Here is a 27092-nt window from a genome sequence, read left to right on the forward strand (position 1 = left end):
TTTAATTAGGAATTAATATATTATATATATATATATATATATAATTTATTTGTATAATATAATATTAAATAAGATAATAAATTTTAATTATTTTTAACAATATATTCAATATGATACTAAAACTAAATAAAAATTTCTTTTACACAAAATTAAACAACTTAAATCAAATAAGTAATTAAATTGATCCCATTTTATAATTACTTTTGAAAATTTTGATAGCTTTAATTTTTTTTATACATATTACTTTATTTATAAAATTATTATTTAATAATAAATATAAAATACAATATATATTTTCTTTAAATTTAATTTTAAATATTAAATAATTAAAATAACCAATAATTAAACAATAAAATAACTAAAAGTTAAAAAAAATTCAAAAATTACTTAATTAAATTACTTCTCATTAATTATATAGACTCATAATTATAATTGGTAGTTTCTAAAATAATATTTGTTATTTAATTAATTTAATAAAATTGAAATCCAGATATTTATTGAGTGAGATAGATGTGGTGAATTGTGAACCCCACATCAGGCGGCAAAGATAAATTGTAAATCCCATTGTTTTTGAGGTTTCTGACCTAACCCATCATTACGATTTACTCTTACGCATGTCTGATTCCCCTTTCTCTATCCCTATTTCTCATATCCGACCAACCCAAGAAGAAGAAATCACAATTTTTGTATATCATATCATCTCTAACATGGGTTTCTCGTCCTACAATATATAGGAAAGAATCAGAGAGATAGCATATGCAAGAATAATGGGTTATTGTCCATGCTTTGGCAGGAAGAAGTCAGTCCAATTGAAGAGAGAAGAAAAGCCAGAATTCAATTCATCCACAGTTCTTAACCTGTCTGAATTCTCATCTGGTTAGTCATCCACCATTTTTTCAATTTATTTATTTAGCTGAAAGATTGAATCTGATTTGTTTCGAATTTTTTAATGAAAACACACAGTTTTCCCTATGGAATACTAGCTTTATATACCTTGTTTGCTCTGGATTATAACTGATGAGTTTCTTTAATAAAACACAATAAGCATCCAGAGCTAGTTCGGGTTTTGCTTTAAAACTCAAGGAGTTAAAGGGTTTGTGTTTTCATGAAAATTGGCAGTATAACTTTTGATCAGTCCATTTGACAGTTCTTATTTATTCTTCATATATGGTCTATGTTCTTGAATGCAGATAAACCAAACGCAATAGAACCATCACTTTTGATTGATACTCTTGAATCTAGTCATCAATCACTTTTGATTGATCCTCTTGAATCTAGTCATAGATCGAATGCAGATCAATCAAACACAGATGAAGAGTCAAGACCCGAACCATCACTTTCGATTGATCCTCTCGATTCCAGTAGTAATCAATCCATTACATTCAGATATAGGGAGCTAGCAAAGATAACAAATGATTTTAGGATCTTGATTGGTCAAGGAGGTTTTGGCATGGTTTACAAAGGGAAGATTGAAGGTACAGGTCAGGTAACTTTTGATTATCTAATACTGAATGTTTTTTTCTTCTCATTAGCTTGTCTGTCATCCTTCTAACATTAATAAATCAGCCATTTTTTTTGTGGGTGGCAGTGTGTTGCTGTTAAAAGACTAAATGAGACAAGTTTTCAAGGGGACAAAGAGTTTCTTGTAGAGGTTCTTATGCTCTCTCTTTTACGACATCCTAATCTTGTCCACATGATTGGTTACTGTGCTGAAGGAAATCAACGGCTACTTGTTTATGAGTTCATGCCCTTGGGTTCATTAGAAATGCATCTTCACGGTAACATGTCAGTTGTGCTCATGTCAATTGTGCACCCACCACCTTTATAAGTTTTTTTTTGTGTGTTTTTGAAATTTTCTTCTAATAGCTAATCCTTTATTAACTGCCAACATGGATCTCTTGATATAGGTTGAAAATGCTTTATGATTCTCTAAAATTATTTATTCTCCATTTTTTGGAAAGGGTTATAGTTATAATTAACAGGAATATGACAGATATTGCACCCCATTGAAAACTAAACTTAGTGAGACCAAAATTCAGAAATTTATTTATGTTTATGTAATCCAGATACAAAAACAAATTAAAAAGTATTTTCAAATGAGGCCCCATGTGAATTCATACTAGATCACATTTGAAAACAAGAACTTATTGAGACACTCATTCAAAAATTTATTTGTAGTTTCTCATTTGAATCCAAATTCAGATCCATTTTGTTTATGCATTCGGATCCATATGAGAAACAACAAATACATTTTTTAATCTATCTCTAACTAATTTTAGTTTTTAAACATAATCTCCTTCACATACTTTTTTTTTATCTAAAATTTTGTAACCAGATGTTTCCAAATGGGCATTTTCGTTTAAATTACTTGATTTTCTTCAAAGTTGATTGAAAATATGAACTTTCTTGTTTATAATCTCTTTTCAATATTCCCATGTTTATCAAATATAAGTATAATGGTGAAATTAACAAAAGCTTTTATTTTGCAGAACTAGAACCTGGAATGGAGCCATTAGATTGGAACACTAGAATGAAGATAGCATTAGGTGCAGCTTATGGATTGGATTACTTACATAATGTAGCAGATCCTCCTGTTATATACAGGGACTTAAAATCTTCTAACATATTATTGGATAACGATTTCATCCCGAAACTTTCCGACTTTGGCCTTGCAAAATTCGGGCCCGAAGGTGATGACTCACATGTATTAACTAGAGTCATGGGCACTCAAGGCTATTGTGCTCCTGAATACAGCCTGACCGGAAAATTGACCAAGTATTCTGATATCTATAGTTTCGGTGTAGTCATGTTAGAACTTATTACGGGTAAAAAAGCGTTTGATTCGTCTAGAGAACGTGGAAAAGAGAGTTTAAGTTATTGGGTAATTTTCTCAATCAAAGACTATGTTCAATTAATTGGTTCCATTTGGACACTTTATGGAACTGGTCAGATCTGGGCACTTTCGAAATCACTTTCTAGAGCATGGAACTGGGTCAGATTTAGGCACATTTGAAATCACATTGGTTTTGGATGATAAAATTTGGATAAAGCTTTTTGAAAACACTTTATTTTCAATGATCTTATCCAAATGTTGATTTAGATGACATAATATTTTGAAACATAACTTAATCTGACATATTCAAAATTTTGTTAATGTTTCTAGTCTAGACCCAGATTCAAAATGTGTTTTTAAATGCCACATCTATATTTTTTTATTTGAAAACACATTTAGGTGTGGATACAAATTAGATTGCAACATATTAAAAATTTTACTAATGATTTCATATATGTATTTAAATAAGAATGTGTTTTCAAATGGGTTCATGTTTGTACTTTTTGTTAATTACTTTATTGTTGTTGTGCAGGCGTGGCCTTTGTTAAGAGACAGGAAGAATATATTTCAATTGGCTGACCCATCATTGAACGGTCAATTCCCCAAGTCAGTTTTTCGAATGGCGGCTGAAGTGGCATGCTTGTGTCTACATGAGCATGGTCGTTCTCGTCCCGGGACTAGTGAAATTGTGCGTGCCTTGGAGTATCTGATTTCGCACCCACATTTTCTAACACGAAAAAGTAAAAAAATGAGAGATATGGTTACCACTACGGGTGAAGAAGAAGAGTCTACAACTATGAATGAGGCAAACTTAATCAAAGATTTAGAAAGACAACGAGCTATTGCGGAAGCCAAAAGTTGGGGAGAGGCTTGTAGGGGAAGACACGATGGTTTAGGTGGCATTGAGCAATAACTGAGTCAATGGGAATGTGCATCCTATTTGAAAACACTTTTTATTCATGTTTCTATATCCCATATACAAAATGTTTGGATTTTAAACTTTGTACAGAGTCTAGACATATTGAGAGAAAAAGAAACAGTTTTTGGATTCAGATATAGAAAATAATTTAAAAGTGTTTTAATTGAGGTTAATGCATTTGTTTTGTACATAGAAGAAAGTTGAGCATGAATAGACTTCAATGAATCATTCTTGAGAATCATATATAATTGTATGAACTTCTCTTTCATCCATTGTATCATGCCTATTTTCCACCTTATTAAGTAGGGACTATATTTTAAACTTGGTCAATATTTGGGTTAACCCTCCACTCCTATTTACACGTTTTTGTTTGGAAATAGTTCTAGTTGGAGTATAGCCTTGTAAAAAACCTAATTAAATGCATAGGTTACTAAGTTGAAAAAACAGGATCTATTTTGAAAAAATGTTATTATTTCTAAAATGACTATAACGAAAAAAGGATCTATTTCGAAGAAATGTTATTGTTTCTAAAATGACTATAACGAGGAGAACGACAGAAGGAAAATCCTTGTTCGAAAAAAAATAGAGCTCGAACGGCCCAAAAATCCACTAACCCGGGAAAAGGAATAAGAGATCTTCTCGATTAATCCCCTTGTCCCTTATTCTTCGAGAATCAGAAAAATCATTTTCCAGTTTGAATTTGTTCATTTTGAACCTGAGCTCTTCCACGTCATTTTTCTTTTTCAATTTATCTTTTTTCCCAATTTTTTATATCATTCAATTAAAATTCTATGTAATTTTTTAGAATAATTTCTTCATTCTCCCTCTATTTCGTCGATTAAACATATTATATATATACTAATTCAAGTTTTATTGAAGTTTACATAGTTAATTTAAGTCCATTGTCAACAATGTTTTTTTATGATAATAGGTATTCATTCTCCTACTTAGTTGTATAGTATATAAAATTTTAATTTTAATTTTTATTTGAAGATAAAAAGTTAGCATGATAGTTCACAATATTGACTTCCACTCTCATTTAATACGGTTTAATTGGATTCCAACTGTGATTTTTGTTTCTTAAAAATCACTCGACACTTATAAACCGAAAATATTCTAATACTTAGTACAAAACTATTCAAAATACAGATTAAAAAAGTAAGAGACTAAAATAGGCTTAAAGTAAAGATAGTATTGATTAAAAGAGTATAAATGAACATTCTAAATTGAAGTAAAGTGAGCCTGGATAAAGATATCAATTATAATCTTCGATTTGATTTCTGATCCGAATTGTTCAGTTTGGGACGATTTTTTTTTCGTTGCAGCGGGAGTTGACCTAATATGAGAAAAAATGGTAAGGTTAAGGGTTGATTAAGTCGCATTGGCATCCTCCTATAGTCTTTAAAAAAGGAAAAGAAAAAGCAAGTTACATTTTCCGATTTGGGCGCAAAAAAGCATACGGTCCCCATGGCCAGATGCAACTACAAATCTCCTACATAAATCTACCAATAAAGATCTGCCACGTCATATTGACCTTCTGTAAAGGCCACACAGAATCTCTGTCCTCACCAAAGGAAGGGTAGCACCCAACAAAAACCCTTCCTCAGTCCTCACCATTCCGAACCAGGGCGACCACTTTTTCTCTCCCTCTCATCTTTCTCATGGCTTGTCGGCCGATTCTTCATTACCCATCAGCCAAAATCCCACGCTTTTTGATTTCGCATTAGTATTTCCAACACTCAAGATTTACAAGTTCCTAACAGATCTCTTCGTTTTCACTCTGCGATCAACGATTTGGAGCTAGAAAGAGAATCAGGGGGAGGGGGAGGAAGAAGGAAAGATGTATGTGGTTCCTCCTCCTAAGAGGACTGATTCCATTACTGGATCCACTACTGACTCTGAAGATTTACGGGTCTATCAGACATGGAAAGGAAGCAATGTAAGTTAGATGCACTGTTTCTTGATTGCTTAACTGGATTGATTACTGTATTATTATCACTCATCAAAATTAGGGTTTTCATTTGCAAGTTTCTATTTATGCTTTAGGGGTGAACAATGAACATACCTAGGTATCCAGAAATCTAAGCCATTAATTACCTTCCATTTGCTATTTAGTAGGAATGAGCTTGATTTTTTGTCCATTGTATTGCAGATATTTTTGCTCCAAGGAAGATTTGTTTTTGGACCAGACGTGAGATCATTGGTGCTGACAATTTTCCTAATTGTTGCACCCGTTGCAGTATTTTGTGTGTTTGTTGCTAGGAAATTGATGGATGATTTCTCACACAATTCTGGGATATCAATCATGGTTATAGCAGTTGTGTTCACAGCTTATGTTAGTTCTTTACTTCTTCTTTACATCCCTTGATTGATTGCATATATATAGATGTGAAGTGTCAAAACAAGCATTAACAAAAGACCCTATTTGGAAATTTTTGAGTTGCATAGAAATCGCAAAACTTGTAGCTGTACTGATTTTTTTCTTTCTTTTTTCGTTTGCTGAAAAGATGTAGTTGCTTGAAGTCATATATTCGTTTGGCAATTGAATCATTATCCTGTTAGTTATACACGTGATTTCTGAAAATCTGATACAAAACGGAAATTTTCTTGTCACTTTTATTTTAAACTTGTATGATTTTCAGGACTTAGTTCTTCTCCTGCTAACATCTGGAAGGGATCCTGGCATTATACCACGTAATGCTCATCCTCCAGAACCGGAACCTAATGATGGGATTGTGGAAGGGAGTTCGCAGACCCCACAGTTGCGATTACCTCGTATAAAGGAAGTGATGGTTAATGGTGTTACTGTGAAGATTAAGTATTGTGATACTTGTATGTTATATCGACCTCCCCGTTGCTCACACTGTTCAATTTGCAACAACTGTGTTGAAAGGTTTGACCACCATTGTCCTTGGGTTGGCCAGTGTATTGGTTTGGTAAGAAAACTAATTCCTTCTTCTTCTTCTTTTGAGTTTAAACGATTTTCAGAGCAGTCTTCTAAGAACTGAATGAAAGTGGGTGGTTATGACTGTGGGGCTGTGCTATATTCTTCCAGGAATAAACCCTGGTTTTAAACAAAAAAAGAAAAGAAAGAAATGCTCTTATTTTCTTTCTATGCTAGTCTGCTTGTTAATTTCTCCCTTATATTAAAGTCAAGTTGAACTTCTTACTTAGAGCGTTTTTTATCTTGTTTTTCCTTTTTCAAAAAGTTATTGGGCAAAATGACCGAAATATCCATAGTATTTAAAGTTATAAAATGTTATACAAAATAAAGTTTGAGTGTTTTAGTATTTTAATACATGATTTGATGGAAGAAGTGATTGATGATGAGATACTAAGTCCTAATGAACCACATCAAACAAGCTTGTTTGGTGTGGGATTTCAAAGTTTGGTTTGGTGAAGAAATGGTTTATTTGGATTGATGAGATGTTGGCTGAAACATGGCCATAATACCCTCATACTTGTTTGGTGATGGTTTCAAAAAAGAATAAAAAAAGGGTATTTTTGCGATTAGAATTATTTGAAGTCCTTTGATGAGTGATGTATTCAGTTATAAGCTGATTATGTTGAGAAATCTCAGAAAACTCTATAACCAACTGAATAACGTTGTGTTCTATTTTGGTGCAGAGAAACTACAGATTCTTCTTCATGTTTGTCTCATCAACAACCATCCTGTGTTTATACGTTTTCAGCTTCTGCTGGGTGTATATTAAGAGAATTAAGGATAGTGAAGGAATAGATATATGGAAAGCGATGATCAAAACCCCTGCCTCCATCGCTCTAATCGTGTATACCTTCATATCAGTTTGGTTTGTAGGAGGCCTTACTGCATTCCATTTATATCTCATCAGCACAAATCAGGTTATTATAAATTCGTTGTTTTCTTCCTTTTCATTAAATGCTTAATAAGCTTTTTTGATGTAGTTTTCTTTGAAATAATTCTTCTTTTAAAAGAAAAAACCTTTTAGTGAAAAAGTGGATTACATGGGATTAAAAGACTAAATATCCTTTTGTATTTAATATTTTTAAGAAATTATAAAATATAGTAAAAATATTTGGTATTTTAGTTAATAATTTGAATGATTTGATTGTTAAAAGTGATTTATATTGAGATAAGGTGTTATTTGAATTAAATCAAAGCCTTGGGTTTACTTGAGTTTAATTTCATTCAAATGACGGTCCATCCAATCATGAATCTACTGTCAATCTAAATAAATAATAATTCATTATATATTTATAACTCTACGAACTCAATTTTCAATGACTTATACCAAACAAGGTAACCCAATTTTTAAAAGGGCTTGTTTGATGTGGATTATTGGAGATTAAATTCAGGAGCTTGATTCATGTGGGGTGTTTTTAGATTATTTGCGTTAAATTACTAAAATATTCTTTTGTATTTAAATTTTATTAAAAGTAAAGGAGTATTTTGGTATTGTAATTATGAATTAAGTGACTTGATGGTTGAAAATATAGGTGATATTGTAGAGTTTTTTTATTGAAAAATCCCAAATAGCCTAAGTTCAAACAAGGGTTTATTTGGAAAAACATTGAATTATGAATTCAAAGTTTAGTTGAATTAAGTGACCTGATGGTTGAAAATATAGGTGATATTGTAGAGGTTTTTTTTAAAAAGCCCAAATAGCCTAAGTTCAAACAAGGGGTTATTTGGAAAAACATTGAATTATGAATTCAAAGTTTAGTGAGTATTTGGGTTATATTAGTAAAGTATTCTTTTGTATTTAATTTTTAAATTTTAAAAAATTATACGGGTTAGTTTGATATTTTATTGATGATTTGAACATTTGATCCTTGATAGGATTTAGAAATTATTTGGAAAATATTCAAATAATCCACTATCTATTCTATAATCTAGTCATTAATCACATGAATCAAATCACCCTCTATTTAATAAAAATTATTATCTATTTATCATATATTTATACCCTTAATGTCTTTTTACCCAAATAACCTAATTTCAATAACTTACATCAAACAAGATTACCAAAAAATAACCACTTTGGTTATTCAAATAATCCAAGATCAATCAATAAAACTTACCATCGATATAATGCAGACTACGTACGAGAATTTCAGATATCGTTACGACAGAAGAGAAAACCCTTACAACAAAGGTGTGATGGAGAACTTCAAAGAAGTGTTATGCTCAAGCATCCCTCGTTCGAGAAACAATTTCCGAGAAGCAGTCCCCCGAGAACCAGGATTACCAAATAGATCCTTTGGCGGCGGTTTTGTCAGTCCGAACATGGGAAAAGCGGGAGGAGGGGATGATATAGAAATGGGTCGAAAAGCGGTATGGTCAAACGTGGGGATTGAAGCAGACTCAATATCTGAACTTCAAATAGGCGGTGAAGGAGGCATTGGGGGAGATGTGAAGGACAGACAAGGGGAGTTATCTTCGCCAGAGATAAAAAGGACTGCGGTTGGAAACGAAGGGAATAGAGCCGGAGTACACACTAGAAGGTCGAGCTGGGGGAGGAAAAGTGGGAGCTGGGAGATGTCGCCGGAAGTTGTGGCTATGGCCGCTAGACTTGGTGGTGGTGGTGCTGCTGGCGGGAGTAGTAGCGGTGGTTTGACTTCTTATAGACCATCGTCTACAACAACATAAGATGTAGATTGTTGTTTGTTTGTTTGGATATGGTTTGATGTTTGAAGTGTTGATTTGGAAGATTGATTTGTGTTTTTTTAAGTAGTATTAGTAGTAAGTAGTGCTATTAGGGTTAGCCGTTGGCTCATTCTCTCAAGATGATTGATGATGTATATCTGTTGTAATTTCCATGTGTGTTGGTTGGGTTTGTTTGACTGAGATTGATCTCTTTTACTAACTATCTTTGTCTTCTACTTTTTTTATGGGATTTTTAGGGTTTGGAGTGAATATAAAAAGATATTGAGCCACTTCAAAATTTTGTTGCTATTATCTAATTGTTGTGTATATTGAGCCACTTTATGACATGTTGATAGCTTGCAAAGCTATATGGGTTGTGATGCTAAGAAGCCAAGTTAGGCTGTATGTCGGGAACATGATTATCTTGAGAAGTTTGTTGCAACCCGGTTTTGGTTTTTTTAGTGATGAGTGTTCTAACTTCTAAGACAAGAGATGAGAAGAATAGGGAGTTTAAGGTAATGTAATGGTTTGTATAAAGCCAGATTTGAGTTAAACATCTAGTCTTGTGGTAGGTTTATGACAAACCCTTGTAGGGTTATTGAAAGATTATCAAGTATGTTTTGATAAGTGTGGTTTTATATAAGGTAGAATTGAGGGTAGATTCTTTTTATGCATGTGACTTAGTTAGAAAAGGTTTATAGTCGGTTATATCTTTTATTAGATGATATACTTTAATACTATTCTCTTAGAGTGAGTCAATGATAGCGATAGTTTCACTATGTTGGACACTTAGAATTTTGAGAGATTTTGAAAAGAATTTTGCAGTAAATTATATGAAGATGGAGGTGATTAAAGATGAGATAACTTGAAATCTAGCAACTTTACATCAAAGTTTTTGTCTCTAAAAAAAGCTTGAAGATTAAATGATTAAGGTATTTTAAAATCACTAACCTGCATGACATTAGTCCAATAAACCCGGGGAAATTGGACGAAATGACCCTAAAAATAGGGCTATTTGCCTCCGTGGTCGGCAGAAAACTGAAATTGATCTGATGACCACTTAATTTTTTTTGGACGAAATTACCCTTTTCGCGTAACGCGAAGGGACTTCGCGTTTCGCGAAGTGAGACGCTGTGAAAAGTCCAGAATACCCTTATTATATAATAAAATCCGGCCATCTTTTTTTCATTTCTTTTCTTCCCTTCTCTTTCTTCCCTTCCGCTTTTCTCCTCCTTCTCTCTAATCTCGCCGGCGACAGAGTTAAACGGCGGCACTCAATGAGCTCCACGACGAGCACAAGCACTGTAACACTTGGTAAATTTATGTATTTCAAGTTTATTGTTGTTCATTTATGCATTTTCGAATAACTGTGTTGTTTAGGGTTTCATCTGATGATACTTCCCGTTTCGCTAAGTACTTCCCGTTTCGCTAAGTACTTCCCGTTTCGCGAAGGGTTTCCATTTCACAATATTAATTATCCCGTTTCCATTTTTTCTTGCAGCCGAAGTTTTCGTTTTCTATAATGGAGAGTGGAAAGCTGATGCTAATGTAATATGGTATTTTGATGCCTCTTCAATCAAAACATTGGATTTACCCCAAAGTATTCGTTATGCTGAATTAATTGATAAACTCCATGAAAGACTTCAAGTGCAGAAATCTACGTATGATTTAGTGCTGCAAGTGAAGTATGATATTCCGAATATCACAAATCCTAAACCCGTTTTTATTGAAGATGATGAGGATCTGAACATATATTTATCACGCTTGATTTTGGGTCGAACTGTGTCACCATTGTGTGTGTCTGTAGTAGAGAAGTCACAATTTACTAAAGAAAAGATACCACTACTTACCTACCCAACTCAAGAAAGTATTCTCCCATAATTTACTCAGAAAATTGTACCAGAAGCTTTACCCTCGGAGGTCTTTGTTGAAAGTAATGAAGCCGGAGATAACTCTTTGTCTCACATCCCACTTACTCAGGACTTGCATGCATCGATACCTACACCATATAGTGCGAGAAGAGCATCAACGGGTACACCTACTAGTGCAAGAAGATCATCATTGGGTACACCATGTAGTGCAAGAAGATCATCATTTGGTACACCATCGACAGACATATCACCGACAGACATATCACCGACAGACATATCACCGACAGACCCCTCATTTGCGTTGGCATTAACTACTGAAACCGTATTAGAAGTCGGTGCCTTGTTTGAAAATAAAAAAGAACTACAAGTGATGCTATATAAATATGCGATGACCAGTGTTCTAAATGGCGGTCGAGGCGGCCGCCTAGGCGGCGCCTAGGCGGTAGGCGGTCCAACACCGCTCCGCCTATACATGAGGCAGTCAGATTATATAATTATTTATTATTTTTAATTAATTAATTACTAATATTAATATATATATAATAAAAAAATTCCTTATCTTCCACTATTTATTTAAATTTTGAGACGACTCTTTACATTTCAATTCATTTATCTTCTTCTTTTCCATTTCTTATCTCATTCACCTCGCTTGATCATCTATATCTTTTTTGATCATCTACCTATTCTTCAACTCATTTACCTCTTCTTTAGCTCTTCTATCTCTTCTTCAATATATTAGCCTATTACGTTATTTGAATCTATGTGCAGTATACTTGTTTAGATAAATCAGATGAGGAACATGAAGAAAATGTTGATTTTGAGTCCGATGATGAGAGAATTATGAATGTAGCTAATGGTGCATATATAGATGATTTAGAAGATTAATTATGCCTACATACTTATTTTGTTAAATGTTATTATGTTATAGAATATTAATTTATATTTTTGGTAAAATGATAATTATAGAACATCTCTATTATATTTATATTCAACCGCTTAGGCACCGCCTAAGCACCGCCTAGGCACCCGAGGCAGTAGGCAGTCACTTACCGCACCGCCACCGCCTACCGCCGTTTAGAACACTGGCGATGACTAATCATTTTGAATTTAAGGTGGAGAAGTCAAGAAAACATCTTTTCTATGTGAAATGTTTGGATGAGAAATGCAAGTGGAGATTGCGTGCCGTGAAAGGTAAATTATCTGAGATGTTTGAGATCCGGAAATTCGACCAACAACACTCATGCTCAGTTCTATCGAGGCTAGAGAAAAAAATGCAAACACCAGCATGGGTTATTGGGCAGTGCGTGAAGAGTAAGTATATGGACCATCCACCATAATCACTTGCCTAAGAAAATAATTGAAGACATGCAAGCAACTTATGGGGTAAATTTGACTTATAATAAGGCTTGGAGGGCTAGGGAAATGGCATTAGTGGCGGTGCGAGGAACGGTTGAGGATTCATATGAAAAATTACCCTCATACCTTTACATGTTGGAGAAGCATAATCCTGGTACCATAACAGACATCCAAACAGACGAGGTCGGGCACTTCAAGTATATGTTCATGTCCCTAGGCCTCTCTATTAGGGGTTTCAAAGCCTTTTGTCGTCCCGTATTGTGTGTTGATGCCAGTTTTCTTAAGCACAAGGTGGGAGGTCAACTATTGGTGGATATTGCATTAGATGCTAATGAACAATTATATCCTGTCGCATTCGGAGTTGTTGATTCAGAGAATAATAACTCTTGGACTTATTTTATGCAAAAATTGAGAGAAGCAATTGGATTAGTTGATGATCTCGTCTTCGTATCCGATAGACACCCAAGCATCGCCAATGCCTTATGTGTTGTTTTTCCAGAAGCATACCACGGTGCGTGCACATATCACATAAAGATGAATATCAACGCGAAATTCAAAACTGATAATTGTCATATGGAGTTTGATATGGCTTCTCGTGCATACACTATCCACGAATTCAATCGTTTTTTTGACAAGATAAGGGTTAAAGATCATAGGATTACTACCTATTTGGAAGAAATTGGATTTCAAAGATGGAGTAGAGCATTTTTCCCCGGTAAGCGATACAATCAACTAACAAGCAATTATGCTGAGAGTTTTAATAGTCAGAGCAGGGAAGCCAGAAAGTACCCCATTTCCTCAATGGCCGAGTATTTAAGATTGACAATACAAGGTTGGTTTAATGAGAGAAGAGAAAGAGCGTCCAACCACCGAGAAGTGTTATCTCCAACATATGAAAAGTGGTTACGTGAGGGATTCGAGAAGGCTAGATTCTATACAGTATCATCGCTTAACCGATTCGAGTTTTATGTGCATGACAATCAGTCTCATTTTAAAGTCAATTTGAAAGACATGAACTGCACTTGTAGGGTATTTGAAGTTTCTGGTCTTCCTTGTACTCATGCAATGGCTGCTGCCCGTCACCGCAATTTGGTTTGTTATGACTTTTGTTCAAGGTATTATTCAGCTCACATGTTCAATCTATTTAACCAATTGTTTAATCATTTTATTTTCCATTCTTACAGGTATTACACAACTGAATCTTGGATGAATGCATATGCGGAGACATGTTACCCTGCTGGTGATGAAGACGATTGGGATATTCCCAAAATGATCAAGGAACGCGTATGTCTAAAACCACCTATCAAGGTTAAGAAAGGGCGCCCACAAACAAAGCGTAGGTCATCTCAAGGTGAGGTACGTAAGGCTCCGAGACGATGCAGCTCATGTGGTGGACTAGGACATAATAGGGCCACATGCAAAGCAGTCATGCCTGCACCATCTACTGCAAAAGCATCATCATCTAAGCATCATGACTCATCTTCTCAACAGGACGAGCCATCATCTCAACAATATGAGCCTTTAGATTGATTGGGATAAGTTGTATAAGTGTTTTGGATAAGTTGTATTATGTTTTGGATAAGTTGTATTATGTTTTCGGATAAGTTGTACTCGGATGAGTGTTAATCGGATAAGTTGTACTCGGATAAGTGTTAATCGGATAAGTTGTACTCGGATAAGTTGTACTCGGATAAGTGTTAATCGGATAAGTTGTAATTTGTTTGTTGTATCTAGTTTATCTGTGTACTGAAGGAGTACTTAACGCTTCGTTAAGTACTTATCGTTTCGTTAAGTACTTATCGTTTCGTTAAGTACTTATCGTTTCGTTAAGTACTTATCGTTTCGTTAAGTACTTATCGTTTCGTTAAGTACTTAACGCTTCGTTAAGTTAAACTTGGTTTAAGTTAAAGTGAGTTTAAGTTAGTTACTTGGTATGATTTATGTACATTGATTTATATGTTCAATTCTTTGGTATGTAAATATCAGACTACCAACCAACCAGACTACATTAAAACTACAAATATTTTAACATAAAATGTAACTTAAGTTGAAGTTCTACCCAAAAAGTAATACAAGTTCAGAATACATAAGCACAAGTCAAGTTCTATCCAAAAATCAATAAAAGATTATAATACAAACTAAGGTTCTGTAATTTGATGAAATAACCGGACCGCCATCTTTTGTCGAAAAAACTCCATTTCATTGGAAGTCACCTTCTCTACACCTAAACCAGCAGTCAAGTATTCCATGTGCATAAGCATAAATACACCACAATCCCCACTTTCTGCTGCTCTAGGGACTTCCCCATATTTGGCGACTGCATTTTTGGCTGGGTATGGCAACCTTTTATATGTAAGTTTCTGGAAATTGAAATTAGGATACCGTTGTAGCTCAGCATCACTGGCTCCCATTGCATATATTCGTGGAAACATCTCACACAAAGGTCTCAGGTATGGATCGAGATTCCTATAAATACTCAAGTCGCAGTCATAAACGTTAATGTGATTATCTTGTAGACGAACGACGCACAATACCCAATGCTTGTTGCCAATGTTCAAAGGCACGTAAATATCGTCTACTAGTGGCCATTCTGGCATATGTCTATGGTCCGCACCCCAGAAGTACTGATCAAATACCTCTGATATTGGAAAATTTTCAGGATCTTTTTTAAAGTTCGGGTACTCTCGCCTCATCATATCTGCTAATAAGCAATCCCCTATTGATACTTTCCAATGTTTATATGTCTTGGGATATTGCGCAATCCTTTTGCGCAACAAGTGGCAGACTGCGTCGACTTCCTGCAAAATGGGGGAAAAGGCAGCATATATCAAAAACCTTATTCATAAGTTAAAGAATTAATATGAAATGCAAGACTTACAGGATCTTTAAGCCATGTGCACTTTGTTAGAACTCTAACAAACAACTTCTTTCGTGCTTCGCAAGTAAACACACTCTTTGTCTGATCATTGGTGGCTACATCTTTCAACCAATTCTGTAATTGAACCAACAACTCATCATCAAATTTTTGAAGGGGATTGATAGTTAATGGATCATTCGTCTTTGACTGTTTTGACAAAGAAGGGTTGGTGTAGTCTTCATCTTTCTTCTGCTTCCTCACTCTTTTTTTGGGAACTACTCCTTTAGGTGGAGTGTTGTATAATTGGAAATCATCATCATCGTTCTCATCCTTCCCATCCCTCGAATCCTTCCCATCCTTCCCATCGTTCTCATCCTTCCCATCCGTGGCATCCTTCTCAACCTTGACCTTGAGTTTAACATTCTCATCCTTGGCTTTCTTCTCAACCTTCTCAACCTTGACCTTATCCTTCTTTTTCTCAATTATTTCTTGCATCATATCAGAGAGCAACATCTCTCCACCATCCACCTTCACATCAGTCTCAATCTCCCCAACATGCACCTTCACCTTCACATCAGTCTCAATCTCACCACCATCCACCTTGACATCATTCTCAATCTCACCACCATCCACCTTCACATGAGTCTCAATCTCCCCACCATCCACCTTCACATGAGTCTCAATCTCCCCACCATCCACCTTCACATGAGTCTCAATCTCCCCACCATCCACCTCAACATTATTCTCAGTCTCCTCCACCTTCACCACACTATCCTCCACCTTCCTATCCTGCAAAAATAGAACAACAGTGTGGTCAACGTTTACTTCCCGAAACATTTAACTTCACTAAGTAAAACTTACCTCAGTTTTATCCTCCACCTTCACACTCTCCTCCTCCACCTTCCCATCCTTCATCTCCATCTCATTCGTCTTCATCTCCTCCACCTTCCCATCCTTCATCTCCATCTCATTCGTCTTCATCTCCTCCACCTTCCCATCCTGCAAAAAGAAAACAACAGTGTGGTCAGCGTTTACTTCCCGAAACAACATTTGACTTCACTAAGTAAAACTTACCTCAGTTTTATCCTCCACCTTCTCACTCTCCTCCTCCACCTTCCCATCCTTCATCTCCTCCACATTCCCTTCCTGCAAAAATAAAACAACAGTGTGGTCAGTTTTGAACAACAGAAGATAAGTACTTAACGAAGCGATAAGTACTTAACGAAGCGATAAGTACTTAACGAAGCGTTAAGTACTTAACGAAGCGTTAAGTACTAAACAAAACGATAAGTTTCTTTATTACCTCAGTATTGCCCTTCTTTTCCAATTTGCTCTTCTTCTTCTTCTTCTTCCTCTCCTCCTCCATACTATCTAATTTGCCTATTAACGTGGCCATCCTTTGGTTGGATTTGGCTAATAACTGTTCGCACATACTAACAACCAACTTTTTAATATAAGCCTTGTGATGTGTTTGAGTTTCTTCGTAAGCTGTTTTCATCTCTTTGAGCTCCTCCTTCACCTCTTTGATGAGCTCCTCCTTCAGCGCTTTTACCTCCTCTTTCAGCTCTTCACATTTACATCCAACAGAAGATGTTGGAGGTAATCCAGGACTAGTAGCGGATGGGGGACTAGGAATGTTGGCAGGACTAGATTCATAAGCAAGCTTCCTCTTCAGGTTTACTGCTTCTTTGAGATTAACCACAACCTTTCTCTTCCGGGTGTTTGGTTTGGAAGTAGGTTCTTCATGTTCATCCTCAGGTTCACTTTCCGATTCATCATAATCCTCCTTCACTAACTTCCCTTCTGTAAATCCCTCAAAAAATTCATCAGTTGACTCATCTATTTGTTCAAAGTCCTCACCACTGTATAACCTCTTCTCCATGGAGGACTCTTCCATCTCAGTCAGATCCGTTGTCTCCAGGGCAGACTTTATCTCGATCAAGGTGTTCTTCCTGTTGGAATGATAGACTAACAACCTTGGGCGTAGAGGATCATTAAGCTCATTCTTTCTAGAAAATTTAGGGACAAAACCTTTGATGACCTCATATGTCCACACTTGAAATGTCAGTGCAAACCCATAAATATTATAAGCAAAAGGAGCATAAGGATCAATACTCTTTTTCTTCTTCTTATAATATTTGTGACTGAGATGTCTCATGTTCTTGTTCAAACCCTTGAGGGTGGCTCTAAAGGTCACCTTCCCCCAAGGAAATCGGAGGAAACTTTCCTCGTCTTCGACCATGTGGAGGATTTTTGCAAATACCACCCTCCTTGGGTCAAATGAAAATAGGTACTGGCAAATCAGGCATACCAGCCCCATCTTCCAGGCATCTTCCTTATCTCTACATTTCAAAAAAGCAGTCTCCAACTCTTGCATTACTACACTCGTCTTCCCTTTAAAATATTTTACCAACAGATGTGGACAACCTCGGCATTGTTCTTCGTTCACCTCAGGAAACCTTCCGAAGTTTAGGCCCGTCACCAAGGCGTACTCTTTCATACCAAACACAAGTTCTTGCCCATTGATACTGAAAGTTATCTCCTTGGAATTTGAGGTTACCCTCCTAAGCAACATGTGATGTACAATAGTTCCTGAGAACTGCAACACTGACGCAGAGACTATATATCTGAATTGGGTATTGTACACCTTCTCCACAAGATCCATTTCCTCAAACTTCATAACAATCTTCTTCAGGTAGAGGGCGCTTTTCCAAGATATCCGTCCAGGAAAATCAGGAACGGTGGTTTCTGCCATCTACAAAAGGAACAACACCAAAAATGTAAGAACAAATACATAAACCACAGCAAACGTTAAGTACTTAACGAAGCGTTAAGTACTTAACGAAGCGTTAAGTACTTAACGAAGCGTTAAGTACTTAACGAAGCGTTAAGTACTTAACGAAGCGTTAAGTACTTAACGAAGCGTTAAGTACTTAGCGAAGCGTTAAGTACTTAGCGAAGCGTTAAGTAATTCGCGAATCCCTAAACCAGAAACAATAACCAACAACCAGAAACAAACATGCAAATATAAGTCAATAATCAATAACCAGAAACAAACATTAAACGCTAAACCTAACCAAATAAACTGAAACAGCCAAAACCCTAAAACTTAACATGCAAATATGAAAACCCATAACCAAAAAAAAGACATGCAACAACCAAAAAAAACAAACCTGAGATTTATGGGGAATCAATGAGACGGATAGAGAGAGAGGACACGAGGGGGACGGGCAGATCGGCCTTGTCAAAGTCTTCAGTGAGACGGTTATAGAGAGAGAGGAATCGAGAGGATAGAAGAGGAAGAGGGAAAATGGAAGAAATGAATGTCGAAATGTTTTATTTTTTAAAATATATGGTATGGCGCGTGCATATACGCACGCCTCTTCGTCTTCCTACGCGCGCGTGCAGAAATGCTAAGTACTTAACGAAGCGTTAGTACTTAACGAAGCGTTAAGTACTTAACGCTTCGTTAAGTACTTAACGCTTCGTTAAGTACTTAACGCTTCGTTAAGTACTTAACGTTTCGTTAATTACTTAACGTTTCGTTAAGTACTTAACGTTTCGTTAAGTACTTAACGAAGCGCGAAGTAACTAGCAGAAACGATATCATCTGCAAATATCATCACAGCCAAAAGAACAATCAATAAGATGAACAAACTAATAAACCAATATGAACAAATATGAACAAATATGAACATATATGAACAAATATGACCCAATATGAACAAATATGAACAAATATGATTCAATATGAACCAATATCACCAAAAAGAACATATTTAGGGTTAGGGTTTCATTAAGAAATACAAATAAGAACATAAATCTGTTATATAAACATAGATTCGGGGATTATGTTTCTTATCTTGTAGATTTATGGTTTAGGGGTCGCCGTCGCCGGAGTTTACGCCGCCGGCGACAAACTCAGGAGGAAAGAAAGCTTGAGAGAGAAAGAAAATGAGAGAAATAAAAAAATTTGAGTATATATATCAATACTGTTTCACTTCGCGAAACGCGAACTCCCTTCGCGTTACGCGAAAAGGGTAAATTTGTCCAAAAAAAATTAAGTGGTCACCAGATCAAATATTATTAAACCTGACCCCGGACGCAAATAGGCCTTTCTTCAGGGTCATTTCGTCCAATTTCCCATAAACCCGAGCTGCCCAAAATAGAATAAAATAGGGATTCAAATTTATTTTTTCAATTTATGAATTATATTTTTGTATAATATACATTTTTTACTATTCTATTTATTTTTAATATATATAAAAATGACATATTTTTTAATATTATTATTATATATTTTTTTTTTGTAAATTTGTTTCCTATAATTTAAAATAGGAATATCTAAAGTTTAATATATTAAAATTTAAAAAATGTAATTTTAAAATAACATGTCAAAAATGTAATTGGTAAAGAAATAGGGTATAGATGATATTTAATAAGGGTGTGTTTGGTAGATCTTTAATATTTAGAATTGGAATTGGAATTCTAATTCCAATGGAATTTAATATAGTGTAATTTTAGGTCGAAATTGTATTTTAAATTTTTTATTTTATTTTATGTTTTTTCAAACAAAATAGCTTATTATTTTATCATTTAATAATACACCATTAAAGTTTCAATCGATAATTTTTTTTTGAATTTAAGATAATTTTTTTTTCGAATCGATATTTTTGTATTTAGTAAGTTAACATTTTGAACTAATATATATTTTTATTGTAAGAAATTAACATGTTAAACTGCTATTTTATTTTTGAATTTAAAGAGTTAAACTATTAAACCGATATCTTTTATTTTTTAAATCTATGAAGTTAATATGGTGAACCGATATTTTTTTAATAAAAAATAAAACTTAAAAAATCTTTTAACACTTACCATCATAATTGGTTATTGTCAAATTAATATTTTAATAAAATAGATAATATATATTAAAATTATTTTATATATTTTTTTTAAACATATTTATTGAGATTAAATTATAATTTTATCCTTTTTCAAATATAATAATTGAATTATAATTAAATATTAATTCTCTTCTAATTAAAATTAGAATTCAAATTCAATTTCAATTCCACAAATCAAAACAAATTAGTTTTTTTTTTCACATACAATGCTATACACCAAACATTTTTTCTTGTCTGGTTGCGATTTTGCTTTGCCTTTTCTTAGACCCTTCCTTTTTGTCATCTCCCAATGTTTGACCAGAATAAAACATGTCCTTACAAAGAATGATAAAAATGTTAAGATCTCTATTTAAGAACTTATTTTAAAATTTGTTCATATTTTACGAATGAATCTATGAATTATCAAATATTTTGAGCAAGAGTAACAATTGCCCTCAAGTAAGGACGGATAAATGACAAATTATAATTTATCATATATATATATTCAAAATAAAAAATAAAAAACTCATATTAATCCTTAGAATATATATATAATGTCTTCAAATAAAATATCAATTTTAATTACTCCTTGTATTAAATACGTAAAATAAAAAAAAAATAAAAAATAAAAACTCAAAATTCAAAAAAATTCAAGGTACATTTCAGACCCAACAAATATCACTAATAATTAAAAAATGTAAAGATAATTAACTCATTTAAAAGATATGAGCAAAAAACAAGGTTATAATAATTGAATTTATTATTCAAATTATAAATTCGATAAAATAATCCAATTCCTCCTCTAACCAAAAAAAATAAAAATAAAAATTAAAATATGATGGTTTGATCCTGATGTAGGAATTTTTTTTGAGATTTTATTCAATTTTTAAAAATATTTTATCTCTTTTATATCACTGTCATCCTAACCATGAAATCATGAAAAAAAAAAAAAAACTCAAATAACTTAGATTTTTATTTTAAAAAAACAAAACAAATAAATCCTCAAATAACAAAATGTTAGAAACCATACAAGCTTAGCTTAGTAAAAAGAGTTTAAGAGATAAAGTTTGTTCTTTTTTTTTTATGAAGTCCTATCTCATTATTTACCTACAAAGATCACCTAATAAAATCTTATTTTTATTTTCCCCCAAAAAATCTTATTTTTATTATATTATCATTAACATTTTTATTTAATATCATATTATTAATTTAATTGCTTAATATTAAAAAAAAATCACTTCCACCAGTTATCATTATTTTGTTAACTAGATAAAGAATTTTTTTTTTCTTACAAATATGTAGTGGAATAAATTGAGCAAGTTGCAGTATAATAATAGAATTGTGAATAAATCAATCAATCATACTAGCAACAACCAATGCAAGTCCAGATCCATCACAAGTTCCCATTGATCAGAATATATTCTTATTATTTGTATCAATTATTGAGATATCCATACACAAAAACAAAATTGAGTTATTAATAAATTTTAAGATTGTAATTTACTTTTATATAATTTGGTACAAGTAAACATGTCATATTGCTTAAATTGAATTGAATTGGTCTATCTTGAATCCAAAATTAATCGAATCGATCTATCTGAATGATTGTCGATATTTTAAATTGTTAAACCAAACTCAATTGGTCGATTTAGTTACAAGATCATGTTTAAAAATTTTAAAAATATACATAATTCATTACACTAAGAGGCATACACAAATATTCATTTAGTTAAGTTTTTCAAATATTTAATATTTAAAACTAAAAATAATTATAGTAATAGAAAGTTTTTTATTTTTCATAAAAAAAATAGTATATTTACACTAAATGAATTTAATGTAATTTATTATTATTGTGATTTTATAATTATCAGTCAATATTTATTTTATTTTACATTAATTATTTTGGTTGAACATATACAATCGATTAAATCAACCAAACCGACTACTAATTTAAAACCATCTTATTAAAATTTACTTAAATTAAGTCAATAATTTGATTATAGATCAATCGGTAAAAATAATTTACCTAATTCATAACTACAAAGCTCGTACAATGTACACATAGAAAAATATAAATAAAATAAATTTAATAAAATAATAATAATATTAATATGTATTTAATATTTAAAATTCTTAATAAATCACGAATAATATATTAAAATAAAAAATAGAACGCTTTCCTTCCACGTTTTATTCATTTCAGTAAAACAACTTTTCTTCTCACATATTTTTTCCGAATAAATCTCTAATCTCGTGACCTTACATTTTCACTTTGGTCAATAAAATATTTGATATAATTTTTTAATATTTAACATGACCTCACATTTTGGTCAATTAAATATTTGATTCATATTTTTTCAAGCACTTTCAATTGATACCGACCTATTAATCATCGGCAAATCACATCTCAATCACACTTAGTTAAATGTTGTACTTATTTTGTTAGGCAGCAAGTTCGAAACATATCTATATCATTTTTAATTTTATTTTTAACCGTTTTAAGTTTATGGGCGGGTCAACCCACAATCCGACCATAATATTCATTTACTCTCGCATATATATCCAAATTAACCAAATCTCTTGACCCGACAATCCGGTCACTTTAAAAATTAAGCATCATATATAATTTGGTGTTGAATTTAGAATATAAAGTATTATTAGCCTAGTTTGTTAAAGAGTTGTACTTGTTTTTTCAGTTGCAAGTTCGAAACATACGTATAACATATTTAATTTTGTTTTTAACTGTTTTAAGTTTATGGGCGTGTCAACCTGCAATCCGACCCAAATATCCATTAATCTCACATATAAATTCAAATAAAGCACAACTCTCGACCCTGACAATTCAGACACTTTAAAAATTAAACATCATTATATATATATATTTCTTATAAAGGGTGATAAATGTACTTTTAAATTACAACAACAATATCTATAAATTGTATGAAACTTTCAATTCTTCCAGTTTTATTTACTCAATGACATCTACATTTACTAAATTAGCTGTTAAAATTCCGCTTTAAAAATAAAATTTTGAAAAAAATCCCACCGATTTATAAAGTGGTACACATTTCTCGATCTTATCTGTCGTTGCCCCCACCGACTCAACTGCCTTGATCAGTTGGATAGACTGACATAATAAATTTCACCCACGTTAATAATTCCTCAACAACCAAAACTTAAGCTTGAGTACAAGAACCACATTCATATATATATAATAGTTTTATTTTTTATTTATTTAGTAATGCATAATAGATCTTCTAAAAAGAATAAATAAGGATATTCATATGATAAAATAAGATAAATGTTTATATCTTTGTCGAAGGGTCTCGAGGAGCTAGACGAGGTCAAGAACAAAATGATTTGTCAAAAAAATCAGTGTTTGAAAATCCTCAAAACTCTCCTTTTATGTTAAATAATATTTGATTTCTCTCATTAATGACCGTGATTCACTGAACAATGATAAAGACTAATTTACCACACTATTGTTGAGGCTGGCTATATCACATACAAGCAATACTCTCTAAACTAATTTATAAGTGTTATTTTAAAATTGTACGGGTGTAATTAAAGTGTCAATACATCTTTATTAAAGCGATTAAAATCGAGAATTTACTTTTGTATATGTTTACTCATAAAATTTAGATTTTACTTAAAATCGTAAGAGTTTACCTACAACAATATTTATTTATATTAATAATTAAAAATATAAATTTTAAAATAATATATAATTAATTCATATGTGAAAGAGTAAACATAATTATTAAATAAAAAAATTAATATGCTCTAAAATATTTGACAAATTTATATTTAATAATATAAATATATTATTTACTAAAAAATTTACCTAAAATTTTATTTAAAAAATATTAGTTTTTAATTAATTATATATAAAAGTTAAAGATAAAATAATTTTATTTATTAATTTTAAAAAAATTATTCATATTTATAGATATATATTAAAATAATAAATAACTAAATAAAGTTAGAATAATAAATATATATTATTATTTATTATGATAAAGGATTATATTATTACGGTAAAAAAAATTCTAACATTTTTTACTATTTTTCATTCTCTCTTTCTTTTCTTTTCTTCCCTTTCATGGCGGTTCGTAGATCTAACTCTTCCATTGTTAACAATGACAACTCTTACCCTCGGTCCTCTCCTCTTTCATTAACAATAGTCAAAGATTCAGAGAGATACAAGGTAAAATCGTCTTACTCTTCTTCACAGATTTATGTAAATCCGTCCACATATCTACATGCAAACGATTCAGGAAGATATAAGGTAAAAATCAAACTGATTTTACCGAGTTTATCGATTTCAACGAGTTAAATAGCGACTTAACTACGATTTCGTTTCTAAACGAGTTTCTTTGCCTCTTAACTCGTTTTCGCGTAGTCGACTCGCAAATTCGGACGAGTTTACGAGTTAACTTGCGTTTTTGACAGCTTTGATCTTCACTTTAAAATAAAGATTTTATATTAATTTCTCGCTAAAAATATTCCGATTAAAATAATATCTTAACTATAAGGATAGTTCTAAATACACTGTAAATAAACCATGTTAAATAAAAAAAAAATGATTGAAGTGTGGACTTGGTGTCATGCTAAGAAATGTGATTATATAATCAAAAATCACAACAAAAATAAATAAGAATTATATCTCTGTGTGAAACAGTTGTGTTAAATATTGTTTGAATTGGGGATTTGATAACTCTATTGTTTTGCTTAATATATTTTCTAGCAAAAACAAGAACTGTTATTTATAACTTATATATTTTTACAAGACTGACAAACACATGGATTCAGGTTGTTACAAATTCTATAAAAATTGAACCAATTATGTCTAATAATGATTTTTCTTAATTAAAATTGAACCAATTAAGTATTGAATAATTGGGTAATAATTAAGTTTTCCCTGTCATTAGTAATTTTACCAAATATAATTTATTTTGATTTGTAATAAATAAAATTAAGAATAAAATGAATTAACTAATGTCTCTACCGCTCTCCACGTCTATTATGCATATTTTGAGGAACATGCTGTCGTTAATAAACAATATCCGAATGACTCACACTTGATTAGATCTGACGTGTCCGTCATTAGCCATCTAATATCACTCTTTGAAGAACAAATAAAAATGGATCTAAAAATATTCAAGGGCTTGTTTGGGACACCTAAATTCCCCCCTCCCCTCCAAAATCATAAAAATAAATTAATTTTAACTTTAAGTTATTATATAATTAATAATGTTATCTCATTATTTTTATTAATTTAAATTTCAAATATTATATAATAAAACCTTAATATGTGTACATAAATTTGTAATAAAATCACTTCATTAATGTTAATCATTTGTAAGTTAAGTTTAGATAATTTGTTTGAAAGGGATACAACTCATTTTTTTGATCAGGTGAACATCATTACTCAATTATAAAAACTCATAAAAAAAAGTTAATTTAATTTAAGTAATAACATAATATTTAAGAGATTAAATATTATTTCAAAAAAAAATACATTAAACTTCAACTAATTTAAAGTATAGACAGGGACGGAGCTACGCTCAACCTTATCTGGGCTGTAGCCCGGGTAGCTCAAAACTTTTTTTTATGCATTTGACAATAACGACGGTAAAAAATACCGTCATTATTGATGATTTATCGTCACTAAAGTAAACTTGTTTTATTCTGATTGTTTGATTGATAATAGTCCGAATATAATTTTTAAAAATGATTTAGCCCGGGTAACTTTTAAATCCTAACTCTACTTACGAGAGTTTTACTAACTTTTTAAAATTAAACAACCAGAAAATGTATTGATTTTAGTGTTGGGTGGTTTAAATATGTAAGGATGCTTATTATTATTATTATTTTGCCTAAATATTAAATATTTCGCAATAAAAATCTATTTGACTAAAAAAAGTTATTATATGGTTTAAAATTTATTAAAAAAATATCTTTATCCACCTTTTACCTAAAAAGTATCATTAAATTTCAAAAATTAAATAATAAAACCTTAATATGTGTACATTTGTAATAAAATCACTTCCTTAATGTTAATCATTTGTAAGTTAAGTTAAGTTTAGATAACTTCTTTTGAAATGATAAAACTCATTTTATTGATCAATCTAATGGTGAACATGATTACTAATTTATAAAAAAACAACTTCAATTAAGTAAATTTAACATAATATTTAAGAGATTAAATATTATTTAAAAAAAACATTAAACTTCAATTAAGTTAAAGCAAAGAAATATAAATAGGAGAGTTTTACACACTTTTTAAAATTAAAAATAAATAAAACAACCCAATAATGTATTAATTTTAGTGTTTGGTGGTTTAGTATGCATAATAATAATAATAATATTAATATTAATATTAATATTATTATTATTATTATTATTATTATTATTATTTTTTTTTTTTTCTAAATATTAAAATTTTTACATGGTCAAATAATAAAAACTTATTTGACTCAAAAAGCTATTATATGGTTTAAAATTTATTTTAAAAAATATTATCCTTATCTACCATTTACCTAAAAAGTTGCATTAAATTCACTTTACACTTAATACCTATTTTTTTTTTTTTTTTTAATTCATTCACACCCTTTATACCAATATATACAAATTAAAACAAACAAGGCCCAAAAGCATAAAACTGGTATATTCGCCGGTGATCCGTCTCCTTAAATAATAATCCTCCTTCCCTAATCCCCGCCGACCAAAAAAACATCTTTCAGA

At 31.9% G+C, this 27092-nt stretch overlaps 3 protein-coding genes across 3 annotated transcripts; 2 read left to right on the forward strand and 1 right to left on the reverse strand.

Moving 5' to 3' along the window:
• Nucleotides 1-570: 570 nt before the first annotated feature.
• On the forward strand, nucleotides 571-3929 carry LOC124918504 (probable serine/threonine-protein kinase PBL7). Its single transcript, XM_047458625.1, has 5 exons — nucleotides 571-876; nucleotides 1191-1486; nucleotides 1589-1778; nucleotides 2490-2881; nucleotides 3366-3929. Exons 1-5 carry the CDS (start codon nucleotides 768-770, stop codon nucleotides 3744-3746), a joined length of 1368 nt encoding a protein of 455 aa, XP_047314581.1. The 5' UTR covers nucleotides 571-767; the 3' UTR covers nucleotides 3747-3929.
• A 1382-nt stretch (nucleotides 3930-5311) lies between these two features.
• On the forward strand, nucleotides 5312-9579 carry LOC124918523 (probable protein S-acyltransferase 7). Its single transcript, XM_047458640.1, has 5 exons — nucleotides 5312-5691; nucleotides 5905-6087; nucleotides 6395-6688; nucleotides 7380-7613; nucleotides 8830-9579. Exons 1-5 carry the CDS (start codon nucleotides 5593-5595, stop codon nucleotides 9379-9381), a joined length of 1362 nt encoding a protein of 453 aa, XP_047314596.1. The 5' UTR covers nucleotides 5312-5592; the 3' UTR covers nucleotides 9382-9579.
• A 5103-nt stretch (nucleotides 9580-14682) lies between these two features.
• Nucleotides 14683-18217, reverse strand: LOC124929844. Its single transcript, XM_047470233.1, has 7 exons — nucleotides 18047-18217; nucleotides 17439-17517; nucleotides 16766-17265; nucleotides 16222-16251; nucleotides 15484-15597; nucleotides 14819-15403; nucleotides 14683-14709 (listed from the first exon to the last, which is right to left on the reverse strand). Exons 1-7 carry the CDS (start codon nucleotides 18215-18217, stop codon nucleotides 14683-14685), a joined length of 1506 nt encoding a protein of 501 aa, XP_047326189.1.
• Between the last annotated feature and the right edge of the window lie 8875 nt (nucleotides 18218-27092).

Source organism: Impatiens glandulifera, chromosome 1, assembly GCF_907164915.1.
Source record: "Impatiens glandulifera chromosome 1, dImpGla2.1, whole genome shotgun sequence".
Classification (NCBI taxonomy): Eukaryota; Viridiplantae; Streptophyta; class Magnoliopsida; order Ericales; family Balsaminaceae; genus Impatiens; species Impatiens glandulifera.

Bases quoted from the DNA above. Each gene is read 5' to 3' on its own strand.
- LOC124918504 (XM_047458625.1), top strand. From the start codon at position 768: ATGGGTTATTGTCCATGCTTTGGCAGGAAGAAGTCAGTCCAATTGAAG. The intron at 877-1,190 runs GTTAGTCATCCA...TCTTGAATGCAG, and splicing joins CCTGTCTGAATTCTCATCTG to ATAAACCAAACGCAATAGAA. The intron at 2,882-3,365 runs GTAATTTTCTCA...GTTGTTGTGCAG, and splicing joins AAGAGAGTTTAAGTTATTGG to GCGTGGCCTTTGTTAAGAGA.
- LOC124918523 (XM_047458640.1), top strand. From the start codon at position 5,593: ATGTATGTGGTTCCTCCTCCTAAGAGGACTGATTCCATTACTGGATCC. The intron at 5,692-5,904 runs GTAAGTTAGATG...ATTGTATTGCAG, and splicing joins AGACATGGAAAGGAAGCAAT to ATATTTTTGCTCCAAGGAAG. The intron at 6,088-6,394 runs GTTAGTTCTTTA...TATGATTTTCAG, and splicing joins CAGTTGTGTTCACAGCTTAT to GACTTAGTTCTTCTCCTGCT.
- LOC124929844 (XM_047470233.1), bottom strand. From the start codon at position 18,217: ATGGCAGAAACCACCGTTCCTGATTTTCCTGGACGGATATCTTGGAAA. The intron at 17,518-18,046 runs GTACATCACATG...TGACATTTCAAG, and splicing joins TGCAGTTCTCAGGAACTATT to TGTGGACATATGAGGTCATC. The intron at 15,598-16,221 runs GTGGAGGAGACT...GTTCAATTACAG, and splicing joins TGGAGGATAGTGTGGTGAAG to AATTGGTTGAAAGATGTAGC.